The sequence below is a fragment of the Halyomorpha halys genome, unplaced genomic scaffold (assembly GCF_000696795.3).
Source record: "Halyomorpha halys isolate HHAL.00 unplaced genomic scaffold, Hhal_1.1 Scaffold269.1, whole genome shotgun sequence".
In the NCBI taxonomy this organism is placed as follows: domain Eukaryota; kingdom Metazoa; phylum Arthropoda; class Insecta; order Hemiptera; family Pentatomidae; genus Halyomorpha; species Halyomorpha halys.
The window spans coordinates 1,176,190-1,192,190 of record NW_027112099.1 but is presented as its reverse complement, the minus strand read 5'-3'; the positions used below and the strand labels follow the sequence as shown (position 1 = coordinate 1,192,190).

Here is a 16,001-nt window from a genome sequence, read left to right as displayed (position 1 = left end):
GTACAATCAGTATGTGAATTATATTTTATACGTTGAACACCTCATAGAAAGCAAGTCATCATTGGCGTTATTAATATACTTTTTTCTATTATTATAGAAATAAAATAAACTTCCAAATTTTTATAAAGCATTCTCAAAAACTTGAATAATTGTTCAATCGGTGAAAATAAAATGGGTTTTATATAAATTTAAAAAGAAAACTTTACTTTTTCAATGTTAAAATCCACCAATGCATAAATACCTGCATAACCTTAAAGCTATACGAAACAAGAAACGTCAAAAATGTCCTTGGAAAATGAATTAATTTTAATTATTTAAAGAAAATTAAAATATATGTTTGTACGATACAACGAATAAAAAAACAAAGTAGACTATGAATAATGTATTATATTTTTGACTTTTTTTTACAATACTAATTGCATCATACATAATTATTTAGTATACAGCGAGTTGAACTAATGCGAAAACAGTTTCTCATTCCATTTACGAAATATTGTCTCTTATTTTGGAAATGAATTTTATAAGTTATAATTATTCAAACCTATTAAAGTAGGTTTTTAGAGCCTAAAATGTTACGGTTGAAGTATGGACTAGTGAAGGTGCTATGTAATATTTTTACGATTGAAGGTTCCATGTTCTTATCTTCGCCTTGTAACATTAACAAACCAAGATTCTTGGTTAACACATAGCTGATTCGCTTGAATAAAGGCAAAACTAATGTATTTTAGATTTTTTGCAAAACAAAAAGTGTTTTTTTAGATTTTTTGCTTAACGTGTTCCAAAGATAGTGTAGTTTCACAATAAAGAGTGGCATATCTTCATTTTTTCTAATTTTCAATCGGGGAACAAATTTGCTGGTATTAAATTATACTCAATCTTTCTAGAAGAATTTCAAAACATATTGTAATTCCTTTGTTCGCTTTCGATTTTCTTTAAAAATTGTATAATTTACAATAGAAATATGACTTGGTTAAATCGAAGATGAGTTTTCTTAAAAACCGACACGTCTTGAAAAATGGGTTAAGTAATGATATAATACGTTTATTTTGTACTTAAATATATTCTAAGAGACACATATATCTAATATTCAAAACATAATAATAATAGAATGAAGTTTGACGTTAATATTTGAAAAGATGTGTTACTATTCAAGAAAAGCAGGGACATGATTCCCAGTGGATTGCATAGATCTATCTTAAAAATATTACATTAACAAAATTGCCATTTTCTCAAAAGCTTAAATTTGTTACTTTACACTTTCATCTACTCAAGTCTTCAATTAAATACACTTTTATCGATATTAGCTTTATTCTTCATATGTTTAACATCTGATTTATTCCAGTATTTATTTAGGAATAAGCAATAATCAGTTTATTTTAATCAATATAAAATAGTTGAAGTTATTAATTTCAAAAATAAAATTTGCACCGAAATCTTTAATCACAGAGTCAGATTTAAATTTGATTTTCCTAGGTCCATGAATTGTTTACGGCCCTTTTATTATCAGAAAGGATGACGGTCCATCCAATAGAATTCTTTAGGTACAATAGTTCCCGAGATATAGTTCTTTAAAGAGCAACATTTCATTACTGAATAATGAAAACTCAGTGGTTAGTGTATTTCTTTGGGAAAACTATATCTCAGGAATCATTAGATGTACTGATGTGTATTAGCACTCAAATTAAAGTTAGTTGAAAGTACTATTTAGTAGTTTATGACCTTTATCTTGATAGAAGTGATAATTTTCATGATATTTGCCAAATTGATTTTTAAAAAATGTTGATTTCTAATTGTTTGGATTTGATTTATAAAAAACTATATCTCTGGAACCATTAGAGGTATAAATATCTGCCAGTATTCAAGTTAAAGGTAGTGTAGTGGACTATAAAGTAGTTACTAATATTTTTCTTGGTAGGAGGGTTTCATGATAATTGCTAAAATAAACTCACAAAATATTGATTTCTAGTCGTTCATGCGAAATTTCATATTCATATATATAAATATATCATAAAAACTAGTACTTCTACAAAGATAAACGTCATAGACTACTATACAGTACATTAAAATAGCATTAATATGAGTGATGATAAACGTCTGTAGATCTAATGATTCCTAAAAATGAAATATGGTTTTCCCGAAATAAATTCACTAAGTACTGAATTTTCAGTCAATTTAGCTTTAAAAAAACTCTATCTCCCGAACTATTTAACATATAGAGCTCATATTTTAGCAAATTTTCTCTTCTTTAAATTATGTTGTATTAAGTTTGGTAGTGTTGTGATAGTTTTAAAGATATGGAGCTCCAAATAAAAAATTAATTTTTTTCACGTTTTGCAACAGTCACCATTTTTTATTCATAATGACTATGGTTGGGAGACTCATAAAATTTGATTAGTAACTACATATAGTTTCCATTAAAATAATAAAAAATTGAGGTGAAATAACTGCATTTTTCTCCTCTTCGGCTCTTGGACTATAAGTAAACTTAGCAATAGAATAGAATAAAAAATAAAATCACTACTTGTTATTGTTAAAAAATTGACAGCAAATATTTTTTCACTCATAAAATAAAAATTTTGAAAGGAACCTTGAATTAACATATCGGAGTATGAACATTATAATTCTGATCTGAAGCCTGTCCAAATAAATTACCAATGTTCATACTCATAATTAGTCTCATTTACAAATCTATGAAATCCTGAAATATTATACTGTGCATATTTGGATAATTAACTGGTACTCAAACTGGCATAGGGTTCGTATAAATAGATTTTATTTTAAACTCGTGGACATGAAATGGCAGACAGCTATGACAACGTAAGCTAAAAAGGCAAGTGTAATTGACCTAGGTCTCTATAATTAATTAACTAATAACATTTATAGACTGATTATAATGCCAGGACATGGTATTGGCTAACATTGGCATTCTATTTGTCAAGGATCTTTATGCAGAATTAACTTCAAACAACCATTTGACAATTTTAAGCTGGCATTTCTTTAATTGCATGAGAGTTTTGAACTGAAATCCAAGGAGTGATGACAATTTATTCATTTATAAATGGATATAGTTTACTTACCAGTGATCGTTCTTCATTTAATCACAACTACCATATTTAAGTAGAGTAAAAAAATGAGATTATTGCTTACAACTGTTTATAACTAAGAACTTATCAAAAATAAATATCCTGACACTAGGCGTTCAATGAAGGATCAAAAAATGCAACTGAATTATCAGATATAACAAAAGGAGATAATTATTAATTTAAGCTACTTTTCACAATTGTTTCATACTTTAATTACAGTATAAAACAATAGAATGCCTAAAATAGTCAATTGGAATGATTTTTAAATGAATCAAGTAGTAAGATTAGGCTATCCATAGCCTTCAATCAATATATATCGTGGATAGCCTAAATTGAACAACCGTACAATATAAATCCATTTAATCTCATACAAGGTCACTGCAATAGAGAAAGGCACACACACTCGAAAAAGTTACATAAGTAACAAGAGTAGTTTATTAAAGAGAATGATTCATTTGGACGCAATACTTTATTGGTTAATTTTAAATGTTCGACTTTTTACTGAATAGTGTTAGAAGCTAAAATGGTTTATTAGATAGAATGATTCATAAGGAACCTAAATTGTATTGAATGTTTTTATGCTTTTTATGGATCAAATCACTTAGTACTAAGATATTGTATTTGTTCCATTTGATAATAAAATTTTATGTTATCTTTTGTAATAAAGTTTATCATTCATCCTGTCATACCTATTTTTATTAATAATCAATTTGTGAAAACTATCTATTGATTAAAACATTTTGTAGCAATAAAGACATACAAGAATTGTGTTGCCTAGATGTAATAACTTGAAATTTGAAGAACCAAATTTCTACAAGCTATTTCAAAGAAGTTAGAATAATGCTTAAAAGAATTTTGTTAATGTAATTGAAAAATTATTCATAGAAACTTGATTTTTTATCTAGACAGAATATATGAAATCTAAGATTTAGCATGAAAGCATCATAGTTTTGGACCTTATATACTTGTGCCAGTAGCATGAATTCAAAAGGAAAATTTTTTTATAATCAATGAAGATTGATAAGTTCATTAAGTTGATTATCAATAAAATTAAGATACTGTTGAAGCACAATGAAAAATAAAGCATTTATTAAAATTTTAAATAATTCTCTGAATAACAAACTTTCATATTTCTAACAAAAAGCTGATAAACTAAAGACAAATTAGTTTATGTAATTCAGATAGGTCTGAGGATAATCTAGGAACTTGAATTAAATTTGATTTTGTTGGTGGGTTTAATGTATTTTTGAAGCATTTGCTCAATTATTTTTCCGATCTAGTTTTATATATAGTATTAAAGCTACAATTATCTAGTACATTTTTTAATAAATGGATAAATTGTGACACTTTGAAAACCAATTTTATTGTACAAAATAATCTCAATTAAAAAATAAATTTAAGAATAAATACTTGGTAAGAAAAATAAAATAAGTTTTAAACTAAAAACAAACTTCAGCTCACTTTCACAGCTGAAGTTGGAAGCTTTTTATTTTTTTAATTCATTTATGTTATAGTTTTAAATTTTACTAAATTTAATAATCTAATTTGTTTAGTAATTAATTTAAATTTAGAACCTTCTGAAAATATCTATTGTTCTTCTTTAAGTGTTTCAGCTTTTCTATATAATAGTTTTTAATAAATAAAAATTTGATGTCCAAACTTGATAATTTTAAAATTTGATTATGAGTGCATTTTATTTCTTTTCACTTAACAAGAGTGTTTTTAATGAGTCCACTTTTAGTGAAGGATTATTGGAAGGTAAAAATGTGTGATGAATTAGAGAAAGCTAATAGAATTAAAATTAACAAAATAAAAAAAACTAGTAATAAAACTTATTGATTATAAAAATGTTGTATTGTAATAAGTATAAAAAATTAAAATTAAAACTGAATAGATTGGTGAATATTATGTCTTTTTAGAAACCTATGTTTTAGTCTGAAAATATTTTGATGGCATTGCTTCCTAATAAAGCATTTCCCTCCCCTAAATTCATCATTAATGTATATACTTTAAAACTGTGAAAAGTTTTTCTTATTCTTATCTTCTTTCCTTTTTTCTTTTTTGATCACAAACTAAGTACAGTTTTCATTCATTTGTGATTTCTTCATGAAAATGTTTTTAGACAAAAAAAAAATTCAAAACTATTTTTCCTGTAATTAATAATTGTTTGTTTTAAGCACACAATTTTTTTTATTTCTCTTCTTTATTAATTAATGTCTAATAAAAATTCATTATTTATTATTATTAGTATGATTTCGAAAAAGAATTTTTTTTTGTTTTGTGTTTGAACTTTTCATTGTACCATTAAAACGAGAAAGCAAGGATTATTTCATTGCTTATGGTAACATTCATTAATGCAAATTTATAATTTTACACAGCAGAAAAATTCAATCTCTGATATACTCATTATTTTCAATCCATATGTTTTCACAAGGGAATTATGAAGTAGACTTGAGATTTGAGGAATTAAGAAGTGTACAAGAATTGGTTACAAAATGTGAACAAATAAATTAATTTTGATAGAGGAAATTAGGTTCAATAAGAAGCATATAATATTTCCCTTTTAACATAGATTTAGAGACTTATTAATGAACTCACACATTTCTAGAATCAATTATATTTTGTTAATAATTTATATTTTTGAGGTCAAATGTAGTGTATAACTGATTTAGGAAGCTTAAATATAGATTTTCAACCAACAAATATCTGCATACTTTATTTAGAGTTTTTCAAATTTAAATATGATTTGTGTATTAATTTAATTCATCTTTTCTATTTTTTTTGTTATAGTGTAAGAAATGTATTAGTTTTAAATTTTTTTTTTATTACATTGTATAAATCTTGTAATATCAAAAGGTAATATTAATACTAGAGAAAAATGTTTCGAAATGTGAAAATACCTTGACCATATTCTCGACAGAATCCAATACCCCCACGGTGTGAGGCTGGATATCTTGTCCCTCTGTAGTACAAGGCATCTCTCTTCAGACTGATCTATTTTGCAGCACAAGACCCACTGCCAATTGCATTGAGCAGCTTGCCTTTATATCACATGTTTATCTACTTGCTCGTCAGTCTTCAACTGATAAAAACAAAGAACTAAAGTGGGTCATTAAGCACATAGAAGTCTGTTTTGATGATCAATATATTTTCAGATAAGTAACATAAACTATTTTATGTTTTGTCAATTAATTCATTAATTAACTTCATCTAGTCTATTTTCTTCTAATTTTTCATCTTATTTTTTAGTGTATGTAATAAAATATTAATTTTATATATTACAAAAAAAAAAAGTTTTCTCAATAATACTGGAAGACATAAAAAGGCAAAGGATTTTTTAAATACTTTTTTTTTTTAAATACAATTTATATTTTTGATTCATATCAAAAATATAAACAATCACTAAAAAAATAACATTTGGTAGCTCAAAAACAAAAGGTTCAAAAATACGTAATTCTTCCAATACAATTTCTACAGAAATCCAATAAAGCGGAGTAAACTCTAAAATAATAACAATATGTTTTAAATTTTTTTACTAGGTAAAAGATTTTTGGAACTATACAAACACAAACAACAATCACTGGTTTAGATGACAAATTAAAAAAAAGATAAATATTTGAAAGGCAAGAAATGACAATTTTTAGCAGCACCTTCAACAAACACTAATCATCTTAAAAGATATGTGTTTCTATAAAATAAAAATTTTAATTATTACTGAACAGATATTAAAAAAAAACTTCTTTGAAAGCTTAACTAAAGTTCTCTTCACTGTTTTCATCCATAAAAAAAGTGAAGAAGGGAAAATGAAATTAACTTTGATGAATCTTTAAATAAAATTCTTGAAATGCTAATATTATTGATGATAAACACATTCTCTCAATGACTATTAATATCAATACTACCTTATTTTTTAACAAGTTACATAAAATATTTAGAAAGGATTTTATTTTACCCTAATCATCAACAAATACGTTATAAATAAATATATCTATAAAATACATTGTAATTTTACAGCTAATGGCTCTTTTTAAAACCAATAAAGGTCAAGTCTATAAATAAGTAGTTAGAACAACAAATAATATTTTATTGCGTACTCTAGTATACAATTTATAGAGCTTTAAAAACTTGAAACATGACCATATAAATTTAATTTTCGAATAATAAATCTCATATACAAATTTCTTTTCACGATAAATAAAATAATACATTTCTACAACCGTAATTTAATTTATTTTATGTACTTATGTGCTTTGCACTAACAAAATAAATTTACAAACAAAAAGTTACCAAAGGCCCATGGCACAGTAAAAAAAAAAAAAAAATAATAAAATAACAATAATAAAAAATTAAACCAGTCTTAAAAACAGTGGCTGTTATTGCTTCATCCGAAGGTAGGGCCAGTAATTTCAACAGTTTTTACAGCTCACTGAACCTATACATACATAAACTCTATTCTAGAAGATCGCGAAATTTCTTTTTTTATTCAGATCACCCATTAAAAATACTATCCAAAAAGGATTTACAGACTGGTAGTAGATTGGTCAAGAGTATCTACTGATGCGGTTCTATGGCCGACTTTAATTTCATCACGAAGGCTAAGTAAAATCTTTCTTATGTCTTTGTTTTGTGGTGGTAAAAGCAGAAGAGCTTCCTGTATATCCTTCTCTGCCTCTTCGTAATTCCTGTAATAGGAAAACCAGTAAATTAGATTTATTCTATCATTACTGAATTAGCTACACACTAATTATAATATTACAATTACTTGAGATAAATTAAGAATCAGTTACTGACTATGTTTATGATAACATATTTTAAAAACAATCAGCATTTAAAAAAATAATAATAATAAAATAAAATAAATAAATATTCAAGCAGAAACTCAACACAAATTCTTTTATGAAACTCAAAATGTTTGTTGAATATCTTTAATGTCTTTAACTTTTTAAACAAGAGCAGGAAGTACTCCTTATCAATAACATGAATGGCCCACTTACTTGTGATCTCTAGAAAGTTATAATGTAGTATCTGTTTCTTCTTTTAAAAAATACTTAAATATGAAACTTATTATATTGAAAAAATCTGACAAAGTTGAAACAAAAAATTCTATCGAAAATGAAATTTTACTGCAAGAACCTGACCTTACTTAAAGCTAAACCTAAAAACCAAAAACTTGATGTCTCAAGTTTGAAGTAAATCTTTTGTTTTATGGTAATTGATCAAAGGAGAAAATTTTTACCAATACTACAATAAACAATGTAGCTTTTTATGAATCAATATACTGTTGAGACTCTGCTTTATAATCTTTATAGAATAACTCCCACTGCCACTGAACAATACAGAAGACGCCTGTTTAAATATTAAGATTTCAATGTTAGTAGTAACTCTCTTAAAAATGGTAAAAAATTGTATAAATATTAACCTACAGTGCATCAGGTAGGTCTGAGGGAGTCATACAGATATTTGTCTAACATTTTGGTGTTCTGAACTAATTTTTTTTATGTATAATCCATTTTCTTATTATAATGCATAACTAAATAATGCAAATGCACACTATATTGAACCTATGATTTGATATAAAAAGTAGATAAATCATGTTCCGTGTTCTACTGACTCGCCTATTGTGTTGTGGGTTAAGACAAACATTATATTTTTCACAAAAATCATTCAGTATTCTGTTAAACACATATATAGATAAACTAAAGTTCAAATGTACATCAAATACGTAGGGAATGAGAAATATTTTTAAAAAACAGTCTTTTTTGTTTTCAAAGTACTTTTAGAGACTATAAAAGAAAAACCTACAGACTTTCACTCTAGGATGTAGACTTATAGGAAATGCCAATCAACCATGAAAACTTATTAAAACTGAAATAATCTCTATCCTTAGCAAGCTTGATGATCATATATATTAGATAATGATTATTTTTTGGGCGTAATATTAGAAAAAAAATTAAGAATTTATTCTTGATAGAAATGTTGATTAATCAATATGTTCCAAAGACTTCTAAGATTCAAACAAAGAAAATAATCATTAGTTTGTTTTAATTTTAAAATTTTACATTAAAAGATGATTTAAGTATTTAGGTTTTTTTTTTTTACCACATCAACAGTGGATCAAAAATGGTCTATGTCATTATTAGAAAATGGTTAATGGACCCTAAACACCTGATCGTAAATCAAATAATGGTAATGTATTACAAGGAAATTATAAAAATACCAAACATAATTGCAATTATGAATTTGGCAATTGAAGGTACAAATCTTGCATATTTATTAATAATTAATAAAGATTTATGTTACTACGAAAATTAGTATTCTAAGAATGTACTAATCAAAAGCCTAACTAATCTGATATTTGGATTTTGAGAAAGATATTTCCTTTGCATTCAAAAGAAAAGAGGAATAAAAACTAATAGTGTTCTAAACAGATTTTAGAGTAAAAAAATTACTATGTAAATAAAATGAATAAGAGCAAAATTGATTCTTTACAATATTATTATATTTGTAGAATGGGTACAATGGAGTATTGTAGTATGTATTGGAACAAGCAAATGAATCTAAGAAATAACAAATAAATAAAAAGGTAAATCAAAATATACAAGTGAAATGGGTCAGGTATTTGACATACCTGTTTATATCTTGTGAATTCCAGATAGCTAAAGACAATCGATATCAATAAATTGTTTGACTGATGAGAATTTTTTCTAGATGTCAAAGTTTTATTTCTTCCATATAAATGAAAAATAATTTTACCAGATAAAGTTTACTTCGTTAGGAACTAAAATAATATTTTCGATTTTAAGGGGAATTAGCATAATGTTTTAAAGTGTTATTAAATAACACCAAAACCATGCCTGACATAATAGCAAGTAGTTTTGTTTTTAAAGTGCATAAAATTTACTACAATTTGAAATAAAAATGAACATTATATGGCCAATACTTTTCAACCATTACATCTCTTCAAACATTGATCATTTTCCCTAAAACGTTTAAAATTATCATAATTTTTTCTCATTATTGGAAATAATGCCAAAAATGTTTTGTCTACAAAAAACAATAATGTAGAACAAATTTGGATTCAATCCAATTAACTTTTGTTTCAACCAATAAGGGAATGCTCAGACTCTATGGTTCTCTTTAAAATGTCAGATAACCAAAAATAAGTGGAATTTAAGAAAAATTTTGAAAAAAAAAATCAAGTTGTAATTATTAAATGTTTATAAAATTCTAATTAAAAGGATAAATATAAAATAAAACTGGTTGTATAGAGAACATGATGAAGTGATGAAGAAATGATTGTTCTCAAAACTTAAGAACTATTCAACTGCTAATTATTAAATTGTAATAAAATGTATATGACATAAAGTAATTCTTTATCTTCTATACACCTTGTTTGTATTTTATATTTATTCTTTATATCAGAATTTAATAAAAAAATTATAATCACAACTTGAGCAGTTTTTCAAAATTATTTCTCAATAGTGGTAACTTTCCAATGTATCTTAGTCACATACGATTTTTAGAGAACTATTAAGCCTAAATAAACATTTAGCAGTGAGCTGGAATGAAAGGTTATTAAATTTAATTCAAATTCTTTTTGTATGCCTGCTCTCGAATGAATATTTTGGCTGATATTTCATAAAATATAACATAATTAGGAACATAAATTTTAGACATTTTGGAGAAAATAGTCAATGTTTGAAGAGCTATATTGTGGAAAGTAATGGTTATACTGTGTTCATTACTCAGATTACATCAATTCTGTCACAGAAGTAGTTTTGAAGTATTCAAATTCAAATTTGAAATATTGTTCTAGTTTCTACAAAAGCAAACTTTGTAAGCCAAAACCATAGGTTCTACACTTATTATTTGTTATATAGAATAAAAATTTAATTGTTAAAATATAAAAATATTTTTGCTGATCTGTGTAATTTATAAAGAAGAAATCATTCCTATAATAGAATATCTTTAATTAAAGATATCACCTTATAAACTATGAATATAATAATTTATTTTTTAAAACTATTATAGTAACACAGTTCACCATCATTCAGATACTCTCCTACATTTACATTATAATCTTATAATAATATGTGGGAGAAATTTGAGAATCTCAGAGATCATTTCACAAATCTAATCATGGGCACATTATTCATACCATTAAAAAAAATTAATTATAAAGAAAAGTTTCTAAAGCAAAAAACAAAAAAAAAAAATTGTCAGAATTTAAAAAAAATCAAAGTTTAATGTTCTTATTAAAATTAAGAAGTTATCGACTTGAATAAAAATTTCCCAATGATTGTCTTTAAAGACAAGGTCAATCTCGAAGTTCAGAAATCATATTATAGTTAGAGTGAATAAGAAAAGTAGATGTAACAAAATTCTAAATTCTAAAATAAGAACTCTCAGACCATTGGGCTGATTTTTTTTACCTTCAACACAAAAGTCACAGATTACTCTATGAAGATTCTAAGAACTTCACATTACCATCTCCTAATCTTTCCTTTTTTTTTTTTTATTGTTTGTTATTTACTAATAAAATAGATGATTAATTTAGATAATAAATCATTGATAATAATTTGGAGCGTTTTTAAAAGTAAATTTTATATATATATATTACCTTAAATCTATTCTAGCTTTAGCTCTTGCATAGTACGCTTCATAACAATCAGGTTTCTGTTTTAACACCTGAGTAGCAAGTTCAATAGCTTCAGTAGGTTTCTGAAAAAAATAAAAATCATAGTAAAAACTACTCTAACTAGGCAGCAAAAAAGTAACAAAAAATACAATATAATCTTACATTCATTTTTCGTTTACATCTTGAATGATTCAAAAGGAAATTTAAGCGAAGTTGCCTAAATGTTGAGTCAAGAGTTTCTAGGGGTGGAAATTTGTTAAGAGCATAACTGTATCGATGAGCTGCTTCTTGAAGTCTATTTTTTCGATATAGGACATTTCCATCTTCAAGGAGCTTGTTAAGCAGGACAATTCTGAAAATATTAAGTATTTAAATTACTATCTCAAACGCAATAATGTAGAGTTATACCCAACAGTTTATTAATGTATAACATGATTGAAACTGAATGTAAGCTTACATCACATCATTTTTGCCTGAAGCAAGAGTCCATGTCGTAGGACCAAGTTTAGCCCCTCGCTTAAGGAAACTTTGCACTACCGAGAGGTTTCTGCACATTATAGCTCTATCAAGAGGTCTCACCCCATTCATGTCAACATGTTCTAACATTGCACCTCTTTCCAGTAAAAGCTAGTTAAAAATAAAAATCAGATTAGATCATTAGATATTTTAAGATTTATTATATCCATAGAAATAATAATTTTTTTCTAAATTACCTGGACGATTGCTGGATTTCCCTGGGTTGCTGCGTGATCCAAAGGAACTTTCCCTGTCTTGTCAACTTGATTAACTTCAGCTCCTCGATCAAGGAGGCATTGGACAGCTTGAAGTTTCCCTTTCTGGCATGCCCATCCCAAGGAAGAAGTGCCTTCTTCATCAGTCCTTCCAATGTCAGCACCTGATTGATATTTAATTATTAAAAAATAGTGTAAATAATATAAAAATTTAACAAAATAATAATACAACTTAAAGTGCTTCAGGTATTTGAAAACTAGCCGAGGACACAACAACCTACCACTATGGTAATTATGAACTATTATTTATTATGTGATTTATTAATAAGAATCAGTAATGATGACGCCTGAAATAGTGAAACATTAACTATCCAGTATTTATATTAGCTCAGAAACATTAGATACTATTGCTAGGAATCTTAAAAAAATAGCTTGTTATATTTATTATACTCTTATTTTTTAATTATTATTTCAAGTATAGAAGACTTCAGTGTGCAGTACCACATTCATCTCTATTTATCATATTTAAAGAATGTATTACTGTTTTTTTTTTCCTCTATGCCACAGGATCCTGCATTCTGGCAACTCAATAAAGCATCTCATATTGTATATTATTGAAATCCATGTACATATTATTATTTTACAATTATATATTTGTCATGAAAAATCATAATACAAGCTCATAATAGACATTAAAGTAAATTATATCCTAAACTGGATCATCAACAACATTGACTAAAGGGGCTTATATTTATTTTTTAATTTGCATTTTATCAAAAATATAAAGATAAAGCTATACAGATTAAAATAATAAATCATTTCTTTAATTAATCGTTTTATTAATTTCTTTTTCTACAGACCCTAGGATAGCGTTACAATAAAGTTGTACTGTGTATATCTCTTAAGTTATTTTTGATTCTATTGGTTTTTATTCATGGATTTCATTTTTAAGATATTCTCTTCTATTATTTTTAGGGAATTTAAATGTTTAATAATTACTAATAGTTTTTTGTTAGAGCTGTTAAGAGCACTTAATTAAACTAATTATCTCATTTCATCCATTAAAAATTTTACTCCTGTTAGACATTCTTCATTGAGCCATGGTTTGTTCTTATTTTCACTTTTTTTTTTTTTAAGATGGCATTAACAACCATTAATACTATCCCTAATATCTGATCATAATTTCTTTATATCGCCCCTTTTCTCTACTTTAGTTCCTATTACCTCAAGTCTATTCCTATCTTCCAATGTTAAGTTTTGTTTTACTAAAGTAAACCTTGATTAATATTGGTTGTAATAGGAAAATGCAATTAATTGATAATTTTAATTTGATAATTTACTTTCACTGGCATTAAAAAGAAATATAAAATTCAATTGACACCACTATGAAAGTTGCAGTGATGTTTAAAAAAAATTATTAAATAGTATCAAATGTTTGGGACAAATTTATGCTATTACTTCTCAGCCCTTATTCAGAAAATATCGAGGATTTGAAATCTGTGATAAAGAGTCAATATGATAATCAAGGACTTACCTTTATCGAGCAAGAGGTCAATAAGAGCGACATGGCCTTCAGTAGCAGCTATCATTAGGGCTGTCTTTCCCTGGGGGTCAGCCTGCTCTAGTGGGGCCTGAAGCTGAAGAAGTCTCTCAGCAGTACCCCAGTGCCCTTCTTTCACAGTGAGCATAAGTGGAGCCATTTTCTGTCATAAGAAATTTATGTTAAAGGTGGTGTTAAATCGAGGAAATATGGAGTAAATGATTGTTGGTAAAGAAAAGTAATAATAATAATTAAAACAATCACTTAAAAAAAGAATATCACATTTTCTCAAAAAATTAATTAATGATTTTTATGCATTAGGATATTGATCATTAAAAAAATTCTTTTACTTGTTTATTATTCATTCACATAAGAAACAGCTTCCAACAGCAAGATTTTTTTCTTTAACAACAGATAATACATTTTTTTTTTTAGTATTTTGAATTGCATCTAAAATATACTGATAAAACTATCCAGATTAAAATAATACATTATTTTTTAAGAGCACAAGACAAACAAAAATAAATTTCTTGACAAGAATCTCATTAAAAACAATGCCTTATATTGCAAATTTAAAGTCAGAAAATTAGATTGAAGTTACCAATACTGGTCAGAGAATCAATAAAATAATCAAAATTTTAATCAGCTATTAAATATAATGACTATGATATACTTTGTATTGTTCCATAAATAAAGTAATGTTCATTATAACTATTACTTCAGTGGATAATCTCAAAATCTTTGATTTTGGGATGTATTAATCTGAGCTCTAAGTCAGTAAAAAAATAAAATCAATGAATATAGGATAGTTCTGGAAAATAAATATCTCAGGGACCGTAGTAGTGACAAAAAAACAACAACATAAAGTGAGCTGCCTAGCCTTTGCAGATGATTTAGCCCTCCTACCAAAACAGAGGAAGAGGCAATTAGTCAAATAAATATCCTGAAAGAAATAGTGGAAAAAGCAGGCCTACAAGTCTCCTACGAAAAGACAGAATTTAAGACGACAGAAAAAAACTATGGCAAAAAATTAATAGAGATGAAATGAGGACGGATAAGAGTGACAAAGAAATTTAAATATCTGGGAGAGGTAGTATGCAATAACGGTTTGAAGAAAGAGAGTACAAAGGAGAAAATTATGAAGTTGGAAAGCTTCGCAATTGGTAATATTTACAATAAGAAGAACCTATTGTCTAACACAAAAATAAGACATTACAACATGGCCATAAAACCAGTAATTTTATATGGAATGGAGACAAGATGTCTCCCCAGCATTTCTGAAAATAGAGAGAAGGATCCTGAGGAGAATCTATGGGCCAAGAAAACACAGGAAGGCTACAGGTTAAAACCCAACCAGGAAATCTACAGGGAGATAAATGATCTGGAAACTGAAAAAAGAATCAGAAGACTGAGATTCTATGGGCACATGATGGGAATAGACCAAAGCAGACTAAACAAGAAACTCTTAGACAGAATCCGTGAATATAAGAGCATAGGAGGATATGTGAAGCAGATGAGAGAGGAAACAAAGAAATTGAAAATAACAGACAAGGACTGCGTGGATAGAGAACAGTGTGGAAAAAAAATTATATAAATGAATGTTCTTGCGGCAAATAAAGAAAAACGGAAGGGTACTACGTGGTCAGAAGAGAAGAACCAAAGGCACACAGAAATGATAAGAAGATACTAGGAAAGAAGAAGAGAAAAAGTGAGAAGGAAAAAGTAATGATATTCGCGTGGTCTTGAAAGGCCGTTTCGTGAAAAAAAATAAATAAATAAACAATATGTTCACAATTTTAGATATAATTTTTTGATAAATAAAATATATTTAAAGAGTAGTTTTCAGAATCTAAAAAAAACAACACAAGAATTGTACTTCACCTATATTTAGTTGTTTACATTTCTATCCAAGTTTCAAAAAAAATATATATATATTGTAATATGCTCTTTTTGTGTAAATAGTATATTTTGATGTATAAAGGGTTTTTAATATGTTTTATTTTATGTAT

At 26.6% G+C, this 16,001-nt stretch overlaps 2 protein-coding genes across 9 annotated transcripts in view; both read right to left on the bottom strand.

The window, feature by feature from the left end:
* Hex-A (Hexokinase A) overlaps window positions 1–6,137 on the bottom strand; it is a 135,146-nt gene extending 129,009 nt beyond the window's left edge. The window contains exon 1 of one of the 2 annotated variants that reach the window (XM_067050126.1): window positions 5,984–6,137. In XM_067050126.1, the coding sequence (XP_066906227.1) occupies window positions 5,984–6,061 (78 nt within the window). In that variant the 5' untranslated portion in view covers window positions 6,062–6,137. The remainder of the gene's footprint in view (window positions 1–5,983) is intronic. The other variant, XM_067050124.1, reaches the window with a different exon arrangement.
* Window positions 6,138–6,210: 73 nt separating this feature from the next.
* Window positions 6,211–16,001, bottom strand: part of rols (rolling pebbles) — a 418,725-nt gene continuing 408,934 nt past the window's right edge. For all 7 annotated transcript variants that reach the window (XM_067050119.1, XM_067050122.1, XM_067050117.1 and 4 more), the window contains 6 exons: window positions 13,987–14,155; window positions 12,435–12,616; window positions 12,179–12,348; window positions 11,884–12,073; window positions 11,704–11,804; window positions 6,211–7,765 (listed from right to left, as the gene is read on the bottom strand). In XM_067050119.1, the coding sequence (XP_066906220.1) occupies window positions 7,603–7,765; window positions 11,704–11,804; window positions 11,884–12,073; window positions 12,179–12,348; window positions 12,435–12,616; window positions 13,987–14,155 (975 nt within the window). In that variant the 3' untranslated portion in view covers window positions 6,211–7,602. The remainder of the gene's footprint in view (window positions 7,766–11,703; window positions 11,805–11,883; window positions 12,074–12,178; window positions 12,349–12,434; window positions 12,617–13,986; window positions 14,156–16,001) is intronic.